The 19626-nt window shown below is 38.4% G+C and overlaps 1 protein-coding gene across 9 annotated transcripts in view; it reads right to left on the reverse strand.

The window, feature by feature from the left end:
* Window positions 1–2619: 2619 nt before the first annotated feature.
* Window positions 2620–19626, reverse strand: part of LAMA4 (laminin subunit alpha 4) — a 151523-nt gene continuing 134516 nt past the window's right edge. For all 9 annotated transcript variants that reach the window (XM_054493497.2, XM_063666504.1, XM_063666503.1 and 6 more), the window contains exons 32-39: window positions 15424–15611; window positions 13729–13918; window positions 12613–12768; window positions 11208–11367; window positions 9331–9461; window positions 8131–8224; window positions 7575–7694; window positions 2620–3073 (exon numbers count right to left, since the gene is read on the reverse strand). In XM_054493497.2, coding sequence (XP_054349472.2) covers window positions 2928–3073; window positions 7575–7694; window positions 8131–8224; window positions 9331–9461; window positions 11208–11367; window positions 12613–12768; window positions 13729–13918; window positions 15424–15611 — 1185 coding nt within the window. In that variant the 3' untranslated portion in view covers window positions 2620–2927. The remainder of the gene's footprint in view (window positions 3074–7574; window positions 7695–8130; window positions 8225–9330; window positions 9462–11207; window positions 11368–12612; window positions 12769–13728; window positions 13919–15423; window positions 15612–19626) is intronic.

Here is a 19626-nt window from a genome sequence, read left to right on the forward strand (position 1 = left end):
TATACATATGTAACTAACCATGTTGTACCCTAAAACTTAAAAAAAAAAAAAAAGACATTAAAAGGATAAATAGAGTTTTCAGCAGTATGAATTCTTTAATTCTTTAGTCTTCCAAGGCCTTTACCCTGAATAAATTGCCTTCCCACATTTCTTACATTTCCAGGTGTAAGCTTTCTGTAAGGGAATATTACAAATAGGTCCTAGGGCAACCTGGTGACACCATGCTTTCATAACCTTCCATCTGGCTGACCTCAGCTCATTAATCAACAGTTTTTAGACAGGATCATTTGACAACATGTTCTGTTGAGGTTGCTGGTTTAGCTCTCTGTAAACTATGGTCTGGCTGGGCTGGTGAGGGACTCAAGCCTGAGCAGCCACCATCACTACACTTGAGAAGTTCCTTAAGACATTCAACTGTTTCTTCTGGCTGCTAGGGTCATGCTACATTCCACTTACGTTTCTGCCTTCCTGTCCCATGCTTTGGCAGATCATCAGGCTTTCACCCCTAATCTCATCTACCTTCTGCCCACCTCATCCTGCCCTCTAGCAGTCTTCTCTGGGAATGGTGTCCTTGGGTGCTGTGACGTTTAGAAACTGAGTGGTCCTATTCATGGTAGCCAAACTTCTTACCTACTTTTTCAGGACTTGAAAGGTTATCAGAGACCTGAGGGAGTGCTTTTTGTCTCTCTGAGGACTTCAGGCTTCTCTCCCACACCTCCCTCTCTCCCTCAGGCTTCTCCCCGCACCCTCAGGCAAGCCAGAGATTTCTGGGGCTCAGTTGAACTCAGATGGAGAAGTCACTGTCCGTTTTTCCCTTTTCTCAGACTTCCAGAAAATTTACAAGTCAAGTGATTGCCTTAGGAGGTGAGATGAGGGGATAACTTTATGGAAACTAGGCTTCCTTTAAATGCACTCATTATGAGCATATATTTACCTGCCAGGCACTGGTCTCAGCTCTTACAACATATCAGTGAATAACACAGATGAAAATTTGTGGTGCTTACATTTTGGACAGGGGCATGTTCAGTTGGCTTTCTATACTCTACATAGACTCTGTGTGTGCATGTGCTGCAGGTTTGTGTGTATGGTGTTGGGGGCATCATGGTGTTGCACTGCCAGTTGTGCTGAAATAGTTTCTCTCACCCAGTCCTAAAGAAGGGATTGGCCCCTAGAAACCTGCTGCTCTTCTAGGTGAGTCAAAACAAGTGCACTTTTGATTTTCCCAGTGAGACCCTGCCGGCTCACTACTTTATGGTACCTCTCTGGCTCTGGTCAGCTGGAAGGCAGATAGTCTTTGGAGGCAGGGAACCAAGGTGACAATCATGCTGCCCCTGGAGGCAGGCAGTCTTGTTTCAACTACCGGCTTCTTAGTCCAGCTGAATGACAGTGAGCAAGTTATCTGAGCTGCAAATATTGCCTCAAAGGATTAGTGGAATGAACAAATAAAAAAATTAACTTTAGTTTATCACAGTGGCTGGCACTTAGTAAGTCCTCTGTGAACAGACATTAGCTATGTTTATCGATATCTTCAACATTATCATTATTTGTATATTTCAGAGAGAAGGGTAGCAGGGGATATATGTAGGTATGGACATATATACCAATATGTAATATATATATAATCATTTCAAGGTAACATTGTTTTATTCCCCTTGGTAATTCCTCAAAATATTTTATATCCTCTCCCCTCAAAAGTTACTCCCTTTATGTATTGTTAATTCTGTTGATATCAGGGCCTATTTTCTCTTTTTCTGTCTTCTGAGTTGAGGTTTTTAGATATAATTCTTTTATTTCATTTCTATATTTTAATATTCTACCAGCTATTCAAGCCCATTTTTTCTAGACTTTATTAATGTAGCTACTTGGAAAAAAATTATAACATTTTAGAAATAAGACTAGTTGTGTTGCAGGTATGTGGGGAGCACACTTTGTTTTTGAAACAGGATCTCACTCTGTTGCCCAGGCTGGAGTGCAGGTGCAGTCAGCAGTCATAGCTCACTGCAGCCTTGAACTCCTGAGCTTAAGCAATCCTCCCATCTCAGCCTCCCAAGTAGCTGGGACTACAGGTGTATGCCCATGTACAAATTTTTTTGTAGAGATGGGATCTCATTATGTTGCCCAGGCTAGGAGCAAACGTTTAATAAAAGGACTTGTGTACTCTTAAATTGAGTTTTATGATTTTGTCCTACTGTTTTTACTGCGATATCCTCAATGATTCCTATAGAACACACAATAATAGTAATAATGACCTACAGAAGCCTCCCCTCATGTACAATTTTATTTTTCTTTGAAGGGGAAAAAGTAGTTTATTTCCTTTGTTTCTTATTTAGAAAAAATTAAATTATACTGCATTTTTTCTAGTATTCTGTTAGAAATTTACTTTATTAAACCTTGATAACTTCAGCTATAAACCTAAAATATTCTTATACTGATAGACCAAACAAAAGGGCTAAAAACAAATCTATCATCTAATTTTAGATTATATGTAAGTTAGTAAGTCTCTTCAAAACAAAGAAAGGTAGTTTTAGGACAGAGATTTTTATATAGATTGAAAGTTATCTTCCCTGGAAGAAAGGTGAATCTGAGAATCTAGCCGCATTTCAAAAATGTGTGCAAGTGTTTATTCGGAATCCCTTTTATTTTATTAGAAACAGAAACAGTAATTTCACCAGTAGGAATTGCTTGTGCTCTCAATACAAGTAAGTTTGCCACTCCTTCAATTGTTGTCCATTGCAGACACTTTGGACTCAAGGTTGAGAATCCAAATGAGAAATAAGAAATATCCAGTCCCTGATGATTCGTTTAAGTCCTGTTCAACTCAATGAAAGCTTCCACCAGAAGGAAGAGTTACTGTTCCTCCTGGCTGGCTTTGTGTTTCTTTCAGTGCTCTAAAGAACTTTGTATTTGGGCAGCTGTGCTCTGTCGTGTCAGGCTGCTGGACAGGAGTTGATGCTTACGGCGCCGCTGACCAGGGCTGCTTTACTGAAGCTCACTGGGTGTCCATCAATCACAAAGTGGCGTATGCAGCCTGTGAAGGGTTTGCTGGGGGCCAAGCGTGGTGTCAGTAGAGATTCTGAAAAGAGCAAGAAATAAAAACAAAGATTGCAATTGAGGTATTCCAAGCCCAAATATTACTTCCTGGTAAAAGTATACATATTTGCTCATATCATCAACATGATTTACATTTCAAAAATAGAACATAGTTATAATTGACTCATTTCTCAGTAACATTATTTGCTTGTGAAGTCCTATGGACATGTGGTAATTTTAATGTTTTACCATGTTTTCCATGATCACATTTCTGTGTATTGTAGCTGTCTTTCAAGGCTGAAATTTACCACTTACATGTAAAGCCTCAGCAGTGAATTTTCATGATCTACCTATGTTTTTTAAAGTTAATTTCACCTGGGCCTCACTTATAATGTGTGCTTTGCTAAGAAGGAGGAAAGAAATTTTAGCTTCCATACTATTTTTGGACTTGGTTAATATTTCTGTTTAATTCATTACCCTTCACCCTTAAGCCTCTACATTTTTGCCTGTTCATAAAATATAATGAGAAAATAATGAATTCGAATAAACTAAAATTCAATTTTTCTGAGCTCAGGGTTTAAGAACTATAAATAGGATAATAATAACTCGCTTAGTCTTTGTGTGGGCACAAGTGCCCTGTGGTATGCCAAGGGAACTTTCTCCTCTTATCTTAATTAGAAATCTAGAAGAAGCCTTATGCTTATTAATTGCACAGACACAATTAAATGTGTTAGGATGATAGAAGCAATATAATTTAAAGCAATTTAGAGAGCTTAGAAATATCATAAAATTAAAATCCATTTAGCCAAAGCTTATTATTATTTACAAACAGCTATGTGAGCAGTAGCAGATAAAGGATGGAAAACACTTAGAAACCAGTAATTCAGGAAAGAACATAGAACAGCAAGTGAAACGTCAGCAAGCAGCTGTAATAAGTTTTCTAAGCAATGTAGGGTAAGAATATGCAGAAGCCGTGTACTGAAAATAAATCATGGAAATAGCATTTTATATTTAGAATGATAATCATAAAAGTTTTAGATTTGGAAGGGGCCTGAGAGATCAATTCCCTTTATTGTCTCTAGATTAGTGTGACTATTCTTCAAGCCTGCTCAGTGTACTTCATCATTTGGGTAAGAAATGAGTGAACGGGAATGCTTATGAGAGGTAGAAACATCTAATACTTCTGCTTACTTTGGAGACCAGACTTAGAACATAGGTTTTGATTCTGCCCAAGCTTACCATCCTTTGGCTTATGAGGGAAATCATCTGGAGGTAATAATTCATGTAGCAATTAGTGGTCTGAATAATTCACCACACAATTAATTGTAGGTAGTGACAGTACAGTGCCCTAGGATCCTAAGTAATTGATTAATGAAATTAATGCATAATTTGTAGAGAGAATGTTTCCCAGGTTGAATGCTTGACTATATACAAATAATGCAGGATTTTCAGTGGAGGAATGAATGGTTAGACCCATGGGTGGGCTACATTAACAAAACCTTTTTATTTTATTATTATTATTATTTTGAGACAGAGTCTCACTTTGTGGCCCAGGCTAGAGTGCAGTGGTGTGATCTGTGCTCACTATAGTCTCCAGTTCCTGGGTTCAAGCAATTCCCCTGCCTCAGCCTCCTGAGTAGCTGGAGGGATTACAGGCACTCACCACCACACTTGGCTATTTTTTGTATCTTTAATAGAGACGGGGTTTCACCATGTTGGCCAGGCTGGTCTCCACCTCCTGAGCTCAAGTGATCCACCCACCTTGGTTGGCCTCCCAAAGTGCTGGGATTACAGGTGCGAGCCACCATGGCCAGCAGAAAAAAAATTCTTTGATTTTTAATTTTGATTTTAAAACTATCACACACTAAAGTTGACTTTTTTGGTGTGTAGTTCTAGGAATTTTATGTGTTAGCTTTTTATGGATAGAAATAATGAGTCACCAGAGTTCTGAGTGGTATTCTTGGAGAATTCAGTGCATTTAGGGGTTTTATTTAGCCTAATTTCTTTAGTTATCCTCTTAATGCCTGGTTTCTGATGTGATTTTAGTGGAATTAATCTTGAACAGCTCAAAATGATATAATTAATTACATTTCATCTTAAATTATAGTTGCTTTTATTCTAGGCTTGCTGGCATAATTCTTAGATGGATTTAAAAGCCGCAGTGGTGCAGTGGGCTGGTGGTTACGCCCTTCTGGCCTGCTAGCTCCTGTGCTGGCTCATTAGCTAAAGTTTGGTATTCATTCTATGTTTCAGGCAGGTTGAATTTGACTTTAGGTACATCTTGCCCATCCAGTCTGTAAGGCTTAGCAACTCTTGTAGTGAGGGATGATGGCAGTGTGTGAGGCTGGGATCAGACTGTGAAAGCAAACAAACAAACAAAAATCAAAGAGAAATATCTGTTCGAAAGATGTAGTAAGCACGTTGGGTGGCATAGTGAAGGACAAATACTCCAACTTCCATGAGGGAGGGCCATGCTTGTTTTGTCCACCTCCCAAAGCCTAGCATAGTGCTTAATAGACAATCCATGCTGTGTGTTGGATATAGTCATGTTCTCTGCCATCAAGGAATGCACTTCTTAGTTTCAACAATATTCTGTGCTAAGTGCTACAACAGCGGTATGTGTATACATCCTAGGGGGAAAGGGGCGTGTTGTAAGTAAAAGTCTGAGCTGAGTCCTAAAGGTCAATAGGAGTTAGAATGGGGAGGAATAGGAGAAGTTGTTTCTTAACAAAGGCACTAGGGGAGGAAAGGAAGAACATTTCCCAGAAATTGAGGCCCAGTTCCCTTATGCAAAGGCCCGGAGCAAAGAGACCATCGTTGAACATTTAGGAACTGCAAGTCCCAGAAGGTGTGGGGAGATCCCGAAGGCAGGGACAAGGAGGAGACAGATGATCAAGGAGCTTGCATGCTATGGTGAATTTAATCCTGGAGGCCCTTGGGAACCTGTGAAACATTTTAAACTGTGTTGTGATTTCTGGAGGGAAGCAATGTGCAGAAATATGCACTGATGTGAGACTTTTTCATGCTGCACCTGCACGAAGTGCAGTGCTGGCCTTTGCCAGAATCTTTTCAAAGCTGAAGTCAGGAACAGGGAGAGGACTGGGGAATGGAGAGGGGAGTGGAAGTGGGAGACAAAGGAGGAGAAGAGTTGCTTTGCGAGGGTCTCAAATATTTCTTTTCACACCGGGTTACCATTATTGTCAATACTAGTATTTGAAAAATTCAGACAAAGAAAAGTGCTTTGTTGTTACTATTTTTGGAGTACCCAAGGTCAGATGCTTAATTTTATCTGTGCTTTCTTGCTCTCTTCTTTAAAGCATTGTCTGTCTTTATGGGTCAGTCTAAAAATAATCTATTAGAAGATTATTAAAATCCCCACCAAGCCAAGCACTGAAAGACAAATGTCATGTGTCCTCACTCACATATATGAGCTTAAGAAGTAAATCTTAAGAGGTAGAGAGTAGTTGGTAGTTACTAGAGGCTGGGAAGGGAAGGGGGAAGGAGGAGATGAAAAGAACTTGGTTAATGGGTACAAAAATACAGTTAGATAGGAGGAATAATTTCTAGAATTTCATAGTACAATAGGGAAATTATAGTTAAGGATAATTTATTGTACATTTCAAAATAGCTAGAAGAGAAGAATTGTAATGTTACCAACACAAAGAAAAGATAAATGTTTTAGGTGGTGGATGTTGCAATTATCCTGATTTGATCATTACACATTGTATACAGGTATCAAAATATCACATGTACCCCCAAAATATGTACAACTATGATATGTCAATTAAAAACTCCCCACCAAGTTCCAGCTGCAAAAGCTGGGTTCTTTCCCTTTTAAATCCCACTCCCCAGCCGTAGCATTCAGGTTTTCTAAGTTAGTGAAATGTGTAAAAACAAATGCATTCAATATGAGGACATGGTCCTTGCTTCAGAGGTTTAAAACAATTGGGGTGTTTGTGTGTTGTCCATAAGTGTCCTGTCACCATCCTGGATTAACCATTCTTGGCAGATGACAGCAGCAGTGACTGATGATGTTTACAGAATTGCAGCTGGGAACCTCTCTGAGGGAATGTCACTACCAATGGACAACAACTTATGATCTGCAGCTGTTTTTGCAGTTCAGACTAATCATGGACAGAACTGTGCATTTTTTCCTACTGAGGAAGCGGAGCAACTAACAGCAAATTTAATCCTTCAAAGTTCTCAGATCCTACTGTAGTGTTAGTCAATGAGTTTTCTTTGTGTTAGAGATAAAATAAGAGTATTCGTTTCACTGTGTGTATGTGTGTGGCGGGCACTTAGAAGGGAAAGGAAAGAAAAAAATAAGCAAATATGGCAAGGGAGAGTAATAGCCACTGGCTGGAATGCTGGGGTCTAGTTCTTACATGTCACTTTATTGTGCTTTTTCCATTTAAACAACACTGTATATAAAATCCGTTGAGTAACTAGGTGCATCATGAAAACACATGGCTCAATTCTACAATAACAATTATGAGAACTCAGTTTTTTGGATTGGAAACTTTTCCTTTTTAAACAACACTTACCTGGAACACCTCCAACAAACACAGGCTCCCTGTGATCAATTGGTTTTGGATTCAGGGGTCCAACCACGTGGTTCACTTCAGAGTCCACATCCAACTGAACCACATTAGAATCTCTAATAACTGAAATGCAGGGCAAAGACTGGTCATAAGTGGCACTGGAGTGATGAATTTTTAACCTGAGAAAGACTATTTATCACAGCAATTGCTTTTATTTATTCCAGAATAAAACCCACACTTTCTTCTTTGTTATTAAAATCATCAATGATGTCTAACAATGTCTAACCAAGAGATTATTGTAACATTTTCCTTAGAAAGGGAGAATATTTAGAATATTCTTGTGCTACTTTTTTTTTGCCCTATAAGTTATGCATTATTGAAGCAACGCTTTAACATAATTTTGCAGCATTCATATTTTGAAATCACATGTGGATTCAGTATACACATAATAGTATAATAACATGATTTTCTTTTCTTGGATACTTTTAGACTGTCATGCATTACCTATCATATAAGTGATAGCCTAAGTTCTGCCAGGTCATAATCTTAGTTTTCTCACCTGTAATTCTGTGCCATCTGCCATCACAGAGACTCTGCTTGGGTGTTACTGAGGTGGAAAAATCTCTGATGCCATTATTGACTTTCACTATGACCTGCAAAAGATAGGACACATTGTATGATTTAGTTTGTCCTCATTGTGATAAAACTGAATTTCTTAAATAATTTACCACAGTGAAGCAATACTTCAACAAATATTCACACATGGTTAGCTTTGCAATTTGAACACAAGGGGTCACTCTTTGGCAGCCTATAGAAATAGGTCCAACTGGGGGTGCTCTTCGGGGAGAGAACAAAGTGACTTCATAGGGGAGAAAATAGCGAGAGAGGGACAATAAGAAATAGAATAAATCCCTTTAATTTCTAAAGATTGAGTGTGTTATACAAAGCAGGTTGAAGTATTGGTGAAGAACATGGACTTTGAAGCTAGACAGCCAGTCTCCTATTTAACTTACTCTCTGCCCCAGTTTTCTCATTTGTAAATTAAAAGCGATACTGTTACCTACATCATGGAGATAATTGGGAGGATTAAATGAGTTAATCTAGGTAAAGCTTAGAATAGTACCCAACAAATAGTAAACACCAAGTAGGGATATATTTTATTGTGATGGCTCAATATAATTTAATAGAATGTACTAGAACCCAAATAAAAATCTGTTAAGTTAGCAGCATCAATGAAAATATACTTTTTTCTTAATATTTATTTGAATACTTCCATGAATATTCTTTAGTAGTATCTTAGGATGAAAGTGGCATTACAACATAATTTTTTATTTCTATCAATTGAGCATAATATGTATAGTATATATACATATCTAGTACACATACATATATCTGATATACATACATATTATAGATATTTAGAAAGATGTTTTAGTGTTTGTTGATTTTGATAGTTACGTTTGCTGATTCCATTTGGTGAAAAAAAGTGCTTCTCATTCTTCTCTTAAAACTATATTGTTATTAGTGATTTTTTTGATAGTTTTGCCATATTTTCATGACTCTTTCTTTTAACCAAATCAACTTTCAACATAGGAAGCTGAATCCAAATATTGCCCACATTTACATTTCATGTTATAGCTTTCCTATATTTCTTTTCAGTTAGGAAAGATTGATGAAATAATTCTGTGAAATAAATCTGCTTCAGATCTAGAATCCAAGGTCAGATGAGACAAATTGTTAAACATTTTTCAGACACTACCTGTCCATTTTTCATGTGAACATTTAGGTACTCCCCATTGACACTGTGGCCGTGGACCAGGGTTCCGGAACTGCTTCTGGGACGGACTTCAAATGCAATTTCAAACTTCAATCCAATATTGAAAGATTCATCTGTGGAGAGAAACACTATAAACTCCCAAGAACAGCAAGATCATATTTGTAACTATGGTGTGATTTTGTAATTATATATCTTTTTATCTGTTTTTGAAAGTTTGATGCATTTTTTAACAGATAACTAGAAAGTGGCTTTTCCATGTCAAACTCACTGTGGAAATCTCTGTGGGGAACCAAGATAAGTAATGCATCAATCCTGTTGTGGGGTGTGAGGCTGGCAACAGCACACAAAATATGTGTTATGGGAGCTCAGGGGAGGAGAAATTAATTCCAAGTAGCAGCAGCACTACTGAGTATTTCACAAGTGAGGAGGACAGGGCAATCTGCGCAGAGGAAGTAGACTGAACACAGGTACAGAGGCTGGAATGCTTGGAGAGCACTGTGAAGGCCATCGTAGCTGGACTGTCCCTGCCAGGGGAGAAGGAGGCATGGTGAGTGGGAGCCACACTGGGAAGGGCTCTAGTGGTGAAGTATGGAAGTTAGGCTTTATTTTACAGTCACTAAGCAAGACAGCTGTCTTGATTGGACCTGTATTTTAAAATGATTATTAAACAGAAACCTAACTGGTGCCAGTGCTGTACAGCATTTCAGAGGAGAAAGAGCAGAGAAAGTATTTAGGAGCTGTTACTGAGGTGATCCAATAAAATTCTTATTAAGAATAGTTGTGTTTACTCCAAGAGACTCATTGCAAACCAGGGCATCTAAATAGTGTTCATTTAATGTATCCTATAAATCATTTAAAATTTTTTCCTGTTATTAGTTAATGCTCATGGAGTAGTATATAAATTGTGCAGTTTGCTCTGCATTCCCAGCTGTCCAAACCATTAAGAGTTCTTATCACTGAAATTCCATGAAAGGCTGAGAATTGTAAGTGTAGGTGTTTTAGTGTAGGGGTAAAGATGGGTGAGGCAGGAAAGTAAAATCATGAGCTAAACAGAGAGGAAATACTACCTCTGGGTGTTCTGCTGGATATGGTGGTGGTTTAAAAAGTATACTTGGCTGCAGTGTAATTTCTTTATTCAGGGGATGTGCAAAGTACCTAAGTGCCTTGAGAGCAGGGAACATGCAGCTTTATACCCTTTCCTATCCCAATTCCGGGCACTTATTCTGGTGTCTTCCTCACACCCAGCAATTGCTCCATAGAATATTCTTGGAATGAATTAGATGATGATTGTGTGTAGTCTGCTAGGATTTTATTTATTTTTAGAACTGTTATGTCCCATCATCTGGCATAGGGACTGCCTTACGGGAGGCATACAACAAAAACTGAATGAGTGAGAGAGTAATGGTCAAGGAGAATAATTAAAAGCCAGAAATAAAAATTTCTGAAGGATAACGTTGTCTGCTGGTGTTGCAAGTCATGGGGAGAAAGTGGGACTTCCTTTAGTAGGACAATGGTTCATGCCAAGAAGGAGCAGAGCAAGACCTTGAGGAGCAAGGTGGCCAAAAACTGACATGGGTCAGGCCACGGAGCAGCATAGACATTCTAAAGGAGCCCAGGTGGTCTTCATCCAGAAGTTTGGCAGCTGTGGAGAAGCCTGGTCAGGGAGGGTATACAGGGATGGGGACTGCATGTATGGTTTGGAGTGCAGGAGGGAGAAAAGGTGGTTCTTGTGGGAAGAGGTCATCTTCTAGGGCTGAGTTTGGCATTCTGAAGTTTTAACTCTGGGCCTGATATTCCCTGTTAGCCATCTCCAGGAAGAAGCATTTCATGACTCGTATCTTTAACATGACTAATGTTACCTAGAACCACGTATCCTCCTTCTGTTGAAAAGTAAGTTCCTGTTTCCATGGGGCCTTCAAAGCAAGGGGTCACACTGAATGTCTGAGAAGCAGAGGTGATGGAGGCCCCATTGAGCTGGAGATTGCTGAGACAGCCACTAAAACTGTAGATGGAGTTAATCTGAGGGAAGAAGATATTTCTTAAAATCAATTTTCTCAACACAGATGCACCAAGGGGAAGCAAAATGAGGGGGTTTGAGTCCTGAAGGAAACCACGTAATTCCTTGTTTTATTTATTTCAGATATCTGAATGATCAGTACTTTCCTGGATAGTTGCTTTTTAACTGGTTGTTTGAAGCTGGAATTTTGTATTTGATAATGTCAACCTGTAGTAATTAAGCTATGGACATTTTTATGTTACACTTTGACACAATAAGTTGCAGCTGTGGTTTTCAAACTGCATATTTAGTAGTATCCTAGTTTTCCCTCAAGAATGACAGCTGTGCCAAGATCACCTAAGGCTGATGAGGGCTAGCAAAGTTCTTTACTTAAATCTACCATAGCCAAATAAACAGCAGAAAGCTTTCATTTCTGGTTTCATGAGCTGTTTTTGTGGTTGAGAATTTATCATATCACAGGACATGAAACTTGGGCCACTTAAGATAACTGATTTTGTACTGCATTTGGACATTTTAAAAAAGAGATTGCCATGGAATTGGGGCTGCTTATCTAAAATCTAATTATAATGTAAACCATCTTTTTTGCTTCATCTACATATATTAATAGGTCTTAGAAATTATTTTTAACATTGCTAAAATCCAACCTATATTTATGTTAAGAAAAATTTAGTCCTTTGATGCATTCCTTTTATTGCTAAATTTTTTTATAAGTGCAATATTTTTAATTTTAAAATTACACAAATGATATTTTTCTACTATATTCTCACTTCTTCCCAGGGTAACCACATTTCCTTATACATTTACAAATTGTGTGTGTGTGTGTGTGTGTGTGTGTGTGTAAGAAAAATGGGATTGTAGTTTGCATAATGACCTGAAACTTTTTTTTCACTCAATAATGTATAATGCAATGATTTGCTTTCTTTTTTGTTATGACTTTACATTAAAAGTGTGGGTACTTCCTGAACAAATAAGATCCCCTTGAGACATAAATTTTCATGATAATTTATGCCTCTGAAACTTTTTCATTTCACATCTACCTTAGAATTGAAAGATTACTTCTGACTTTGTAATGCCACAGGGCAGACAGGCAGCCCATAAGACAGTACTTACTTTGATATCCCATTTCCAGAAAACTACAGTTTTACTGGTGCTAGTCTCCAGTTTCCTAATCTGTGAGACGAGGGCCTCAATTAGATGATCTTCTGGCTCTAATGGTCAGTGGCTCTACCTGGTCATGCCTGGCTTACCTGAACATTTTTCACAGCCTTTCCAGGAGCCACACCTCCCAAATAAATGGGACCCTTGATTTTCCAGGTAGCTTCAGTAGGAGGAAGACTTTCTTCTAGGACTCGAAGACCATCAATTACCAGTCGGCCACTGCTCCTTTCTCGAATAAATATCACCTGGATGAAGAGAAGGAAAATAGCACATCTCAGGTACATTCTAAGATTGGAGAAAAGGCTGTGTTTCCTCTTCTTCCAACTTCGCTATTGCAATGCTGTGGGAAATCTTCAGAAAGTTTATTTTTAAAATGGCCCCATCTCTGAAGGTCAGGAGTTTATCTCTTCTGTTTAGTAGGCTTCTGGCAATGTGGTTTTTGGAATGGCAGAAACTTTATCCCTCATTTGATTCTGTTTTGTTATACAGCATATGCCTTTATTGTGAGTTGTCTCCAGGCCTCTTTGCTTTGTATGCATAGGTGTATTTTTTTCCTGCTCATCTTCCATTTACCACTTCATGTATTAGAGGAAGTGATCCATGTATTTTCTGACCTCTAGATAGAATGATTTAAAGCTTAATTTCTGAATATAGCTTACGTTTTTCCATGTTCTCTATGAAGCTTTTCCCAGTTAACCAGCCAGAACAGGCCATATGTTCTCTCCCACTTAAACTTCTTGTGATTAATTGTAATGCATGTTACATTGCTTACTCCTGACATTACATACCCACCAATTTCTTTCAGTATTTATCTGCTCCCACTGTGGTATCCTATCTTCCTAACTGATTTACTATTCACTTTGTATCTTCCACAGCTTAGCCAATAAAAGACACTCAATAATAATTGTTGAAAAGTAAAAACCTATTGGCAGTAGAAAATAAGTGAGAAATCATTAAAAACCAAATTTCAGTTTATGTTGACCACTGATCCTTTGGTTAAAATAATTACGCTCAGCCTGTGTCTCTTTTTAAATAGTATGCTTCAAGACTTTTATAAGGAATACAATTTTTTGAAATTGAATTCTGAGTGTGCAGCAGCAGAATTTTAAAATGGATATTTCTAGAGAGAGTAATGGAGGCCCATTAGTGTCCATTTGACAATGGTAGCTATTTGCTGATAATGCTGTTCTCTGCCTTCAACTTACATCGTGCCACAGGCCATCATTGTATTTCTCCTGGCTTCTAATCTTCAGTTTCTTGTGACCAACATTAAACATGTAAACCAAGCGGCCATGGGCCAAAAATAGGGTCATGAAGTCATTCTCTTCTTGATCTGAGACATAGAAGATCATGCCATGGGAGGAACGAGTTCTCAGACGAATGGAAAACTGAGATCTGGTAAATGAAAAGAAAGGGATTACCATATGTAAAATGAGACTGAGGATAATCTCTAACTTCTTAAAATAATACAGTGTAAGGAAGAATAAATAAGTAGCCATTTTATCTAATCCCAGGCAACATTATTCCACACTTAGTATTATTAATGAATATTAAATTAGCATGGCTAGTTCAAAAATGTAAATTCTTCTCTACTTCCTTATACAACAAGGATGTATCCCACATTTGAGGAAATGTCGTTTCAGTTAAGGATCTTACTGTGTCTTGCTTTGAAAATATGGTTGCAGGCTGGGTGCCATGGCTCAGGCCTATAATCCCAGCAATTTGGGAGGCCAAGGCAGGAGGATCATTTGAGCCTGGGAGTTCAAGACCAGCTTGGGCAACATAGTGGAACCCCGTCTCTACAAAAAATTTTTAAAAATTAGCCAGGGATGGTGGTGCACACCTGTAGTCCCAGCTACTTGGGAGGCTAAGGTGGGAGGATCACTTGAGCCTGGGAGGTTGAGGCCACAGTGAGCTATGATCATGCCACTGTCCTCCAGCCTGGGTGACAGAGCAAGACCTTGTCTCAAAAAAAAAGGCTGCAATTTAGTAAAAATATGTATGTTAAAGAAGCTTATCCATGTGGACAAAATACTAGTGAGTAATACAAATAATATCAGTTGTGCACTATCTAAAAAAGACTAAAATTTTTTCCCAGTAAAAATTAATTAATGGATACCACATGTAGAAAGCAGCCACCCGAGTGTGTAGAAATTAAACAAAACCTTCTAGAAATTTAGCCCCAGGCTATGGATAAGATACATTTATTAGGTTAACTTCTAGTTTGATTAACTCTAAATTCTTCCTGAAAAATACAAAATACTGATTCTGCCTATTAGGCAGGTAGCAAATTATACGGTATTAGAGATTTCTTATTGAATACTTTGCCTCTATGAATGTTTGACAGAGCTATATAAGATCTATATAAAAATATTTGAGTGCTAAAACTGCAAAAATAATTCTTCAGTAATATCAGATAACCTGGAGATTTGTGAAATACTGGAAAGAGGCGATGGGGTTGGAGATAGCTGGAGGGTCATAGACATACAAGCGTATTTGTATTTTCAATGCCTTTCCTTATTAACCTTCTAGCAGTTCGAATGCACTCCCATTTACAATCTGAAAGCAATTTGTATGGGAGAGGGAGGGGGATATCAAGGTTAGATGATGAGTCATTTGAAACTTGCTCCATCTTCCTTTCCTTGATTGTCTTTTCTTTTTGATCAAATACAGTATCCTGGAAGAATACTGTTTTATGAACCTTACAATTGGAAAGTCACAGAGAATATAATTCTTTTGATAGCATAAATCATGTACTATTTAGTATTTATTTCGATGATAACATAATAGGATTAAGGTGGCACAGAACGGAAAGATGGGAAAAAACGATGACATGTGAAAAACAAAGATGTAGCCCAGCCATGTCATCAGGAGTCTAGGAGTATAGTGTGTTACTTTACTTTGCACCAAAATCTCCTTTTAAGTGTTCAAACTCTTGGCGGCTGTTGGCTGTTCCTCCATATTGATAGGCGTGCTCTATTGCTCTAGGGCTGTTGGAAAGGTGGCAATGAGAGTTTCTTGGAGTATTCCGCTCTGGGAATTTCAGGGCAACAGGATCCCATGAAGGTGCATCTTTACTTTTCCCTCCCTATAAAAGTAAACCAAATTAAGGGAGAAAAGTGACATACTAGCAGCAAAAAATAATTTGTGATGTCCTCATCATTAATAAGGATAAACAAATTGTATATTATTTGTGCATTTTCCATTCATGGAACATTAGGTCCCCTCTTTTCCCTACCTCTAGCACCATGAGCAAATGACAGCAGTAGCTGCAGCAGTAACATCAACAACATAACATGTTAACTAACCCCAAATTCTTCCGCATGGTAGTAAAGCAAAGTTAAACTGAAGCTATAGAGACAACTGCTCTATCATTTAAATTAAGTGCACATCTTAAATAATAGTGAAAAGTGGCAAAGTTGGCAATTAAAATGACCCTGAATCAATCAACAAAATCCTCATATAAGAAACAATATTAATATTACTTTAATACACAGATTATTACTTATGCATGTTGTGTAAAAAGTTAACATAGCAACATCTTCAAAATACTTAAGGATATTTTTGGTGATAGGATATGTAGCAGAATTTTATGTGACAGGATATAGAACAATTTTTAAACATATTGTGCTCTTAAAATTGCATGGCCGATGCTAAAATTTAGAGTTGTGCAAGTATAGGCTAATATTTAATTATTATTTACTTTCAATTTCTGAAGCAAAATAAAAGTAAATGCAAATAAATTCAAGTATGTAGTCATTTATTCAAGCAAATGTTTAGTGACTATTGAATGGGTAGAAGTAAAGGGGAAGGAAATCCATGATTATACATGCCTCCCGTGGGTGGCATGTAGTGGGGAATAGAAAGTGAATGAGAAATGATTCCTGTTTTTTAAGGAACTGAAAATTAATTTGGAGAAACAGTTATAATAGCAAATTGGAAAACAGGTTGGTGCCAGATAGGACCTTAGATGATTGCTGGAAGTTTTGTTTTTTAGGTGATGAGGAGCCACACAGGCTTTGAAAGCAGGGAGGGAGTGGCCTTCTCTGACCCACCTAGGAAGACAGCTTGTAACAAGTAAGGCCTGATAGAAGAGGAAATGTGTAGCAGCAGGGAGGACAGAGGCAGGATTAGATACGAAAATTCAGGATTACTGAATGCGCACTCACAGGCAACAGACAAGATGAGAGAGAGGATTAGATAAGAAAAGTTCTGGTTCAGGATTACTGAATGAGCATAAACCTTTAGTCCCCGACTCCCAATTCCCATTGAAATGTCAGAACTATATACGTAAAAATAAATCCACAGCAGTCCTGGAAATCTAGGAGGGTTTTTACTGGCAGAACCAAGCCGTGTGGAATTTCTGGAAGAGATAAAGTAGATTGGAACAGATGGACAATAAAACCCTTAATCTTATAAGGGCAAAAGACAAGACCCCCCCTCCCCCCCACACACAAAAAATAGTGTTTTAGCTAAATCTCAGAATTACTTTCAAAATCTAGATCTGATTTTGGGCAGAGGGCAGGTTAATTCATTAAAGGACAGACCAGCTGTGCCAGTGTCTCTTGCTCTCAGGGCAGCAGCTCGTGCAGTTGGATTTTGGCAGTGGAGGATCTCACAGTGGTGGTTAGGTTGGAGAGAGATGGGAGCTCATAGACTCTCATGTCCTAAAGGAAAGCCCACCTGGTTCCACCATTCCCTCTTCTCTTCTTTATGCAGTTGTCAGGACTCATAACCTGATTTTTACAGCCACAGAAACAAGGTTTCTCTTGGATGGAGGAAATATACCCAGCTACCAATACTTTTTGGTCCAGGCTCTCACCTACAAATAATGGCCATAGCTTCAAGCCGTAGGTGGGCAGAATGGGCTGGAGTAGGGCTGCCAGGAGATTCTTTAACTCTAATGTCTTAGGAAAATTTCCCCAAATCCATGCTCTATTTCAATCCCAGTGGAGTAATGTGCTTTATGATAGGAGACATGATCACCTTTGTCTCAGTGAAAGGCCCAGCTGGAAATACTTTGCACAGGGCCTATAATGAGGGTGAGAGAACAGAGTGAGAGTGAGGGTAGAGGACTTTCCCCAACTCTGACTGCTTCCTGTTTTCTCCATTTGGATGGAAAGGATCTCACGCTTTCTTAGTCAGTGTATCCACTTAGCTCTAGGTGCTCAGTGCAGCACAGGGTTATTTGAAACAGAACAATCTCAATTTACCAGCCTTGCCTTACTCTGCTTCAATGTGGGAATACATGACTATGTAGGCTGCGTCACTCATCTGCTGCAAAAATCAATAAACTCGGGTGTCTTTATATATGGCAACCAAATATGCTGATTCTTCTGCAGATATACATTCACACTCTTAGTAATGATAAAATAGCCAAGTTATAACTTAATTACTTTATACCATACAACACTGAGACTCAGTTTATTATCCTAAGATGGGTATGTGTATGGTGATTCTCAATGAACTCCACTAGACTTTGGCTTTACCAGTATAATTTTTTGTTTTCTCTGTGGGCCTATTAGTTGCAATCCCACTGATAGTACCAGTTCAATTTAGCAAGATTCTTTCGTGTCAGATAACAGCCAAGCTAGTTGAGCTACTGAAGAAAAAGACGGCAATGTGTTATAAGGACATAGGGGTATCTTTTTTTTTTTTTTTGAGACAGTTTTGCTCTTGTTGCCCAGGCTGGAGTGCAGTGGCGTGATGTCGGCTCACTGCAAACACTGCCTTCCAGGTTCAAGCGATTCTCCTGCCTCAGCCTCCCAAGTAGCTGGGATTACAGGCATGCGCCACCATGCCCAGCTAATTTTTGTATTTTTAGTAGAGACGGGGTTTCACCATGTTGGCCAGGCTGGTCTCGATCTCCTGACCTCTTGATCCGCCTGCCTTGGCCTCCCAAAGTGCTGGGATTACAGGCATGAGCCACCGCGCCTGGCCAGGGTATCTTAAACAACCTAAGATAAGATAGTATTGTGGGGTCCCAGCAGGGGCTAGAATCAATTGGAAAGCTAGAAAGAATCAAGGCACTCCCTTTCTGGAGGTTTCTGGTTTCTCAGAGCATCTCTTTTCATTTTTCTTTCTCAGCAGGATAGCTTTTTGCCTTTCACTCTATGAAGGAGCTTTTTTTCCTCTGTGTATAATTAACATAATGCCCTTAGGTTTACATGTTTTCTATTCAATGGCCAGCTCAGGCTAATCTCTCTAGGTTCTAAGTTTCCAAGGAAGAGAATCTGATAGCCCAGCTTCGTGCACGTGATCTACCCTGGTCCAGTGATCTATATCCAGGGAAGTGAGGTCGTGCATCTAAAACACAGGGCCTCCCTGCCAGGTCAGAAATCAGTTCTTAGAGAAGAGTGGTTTGCCAGATACCTTAGCATGATGTCTGTTACAATACCTGAAATATTCATTATTAAACACCAAATGAGAAACTTTTCCCAGTTAAATTTGAAACATAAACATTGTTAAAAAAATTTAAGGCTGGAACATAGGTGATAAGACAGGTATTCACAAATACCATAGGGAACTAGAAATCAATGTTACCTTTTTGGAAAGCAATTTGCCTTGATTCAGCAATTCTGCCTCTAGGAATCTATCTTAAGGATTTGTTCAGCCATATACTCAAAGATTTACCTACAAAGATCTTTGGCTATAAAAGGAGAAAACTAGAAGCAACTGAAAGTCTATTAATGGTTAAATGAATATAGTAAGTGAATAAAATGGGATATTAGGAAGTGATTGTGAAAATAAATTATTACAACCCCAATTGCTTTGATGCAGCCTTGGTGAAAATTTAGGTCAGAGGCCACACATTTTTCTTGGTAGCTATTTATGAAGCTGTTGAAACAAGGGTAAATATAAGAAAAGATTAGCAAATGTTGACATTCTAGTTACCATAAAATATAATTGAAATCTATGGTGATTCTGTATCTTGTTATTACAAAGTTAAGTTTCTGTCTAACACTATTTACCGTAAAGGTTAACAAGTTTCCTATAATATGGAAAAGCTTGTGTTAGTAGGGCTGTTGATTATAACCTTGAGATTGAATGTTTGTTGGGAAATCACATTTGATAGACAACTTAATTTAGAAAACTGTGTTTAT

The sequence above is a fragment of the Pongo pygmaeus genome, chromosome 5 (genome assembly GCF_028885625.2).
Source record: "Pongo pygmaeus isolate AG05252 chromosome 5, NHGRI_mPonPyg2-v2.0_pri, whole genome shotgun sequence".
In the NCBI taxonomy this organism is placed as follows: domain Eukaryota; kingdom Metazoa; phylum Chordata; class Mammalia; order Primates; family Hominidae; genus Pongo; species Pongo pygmaeus.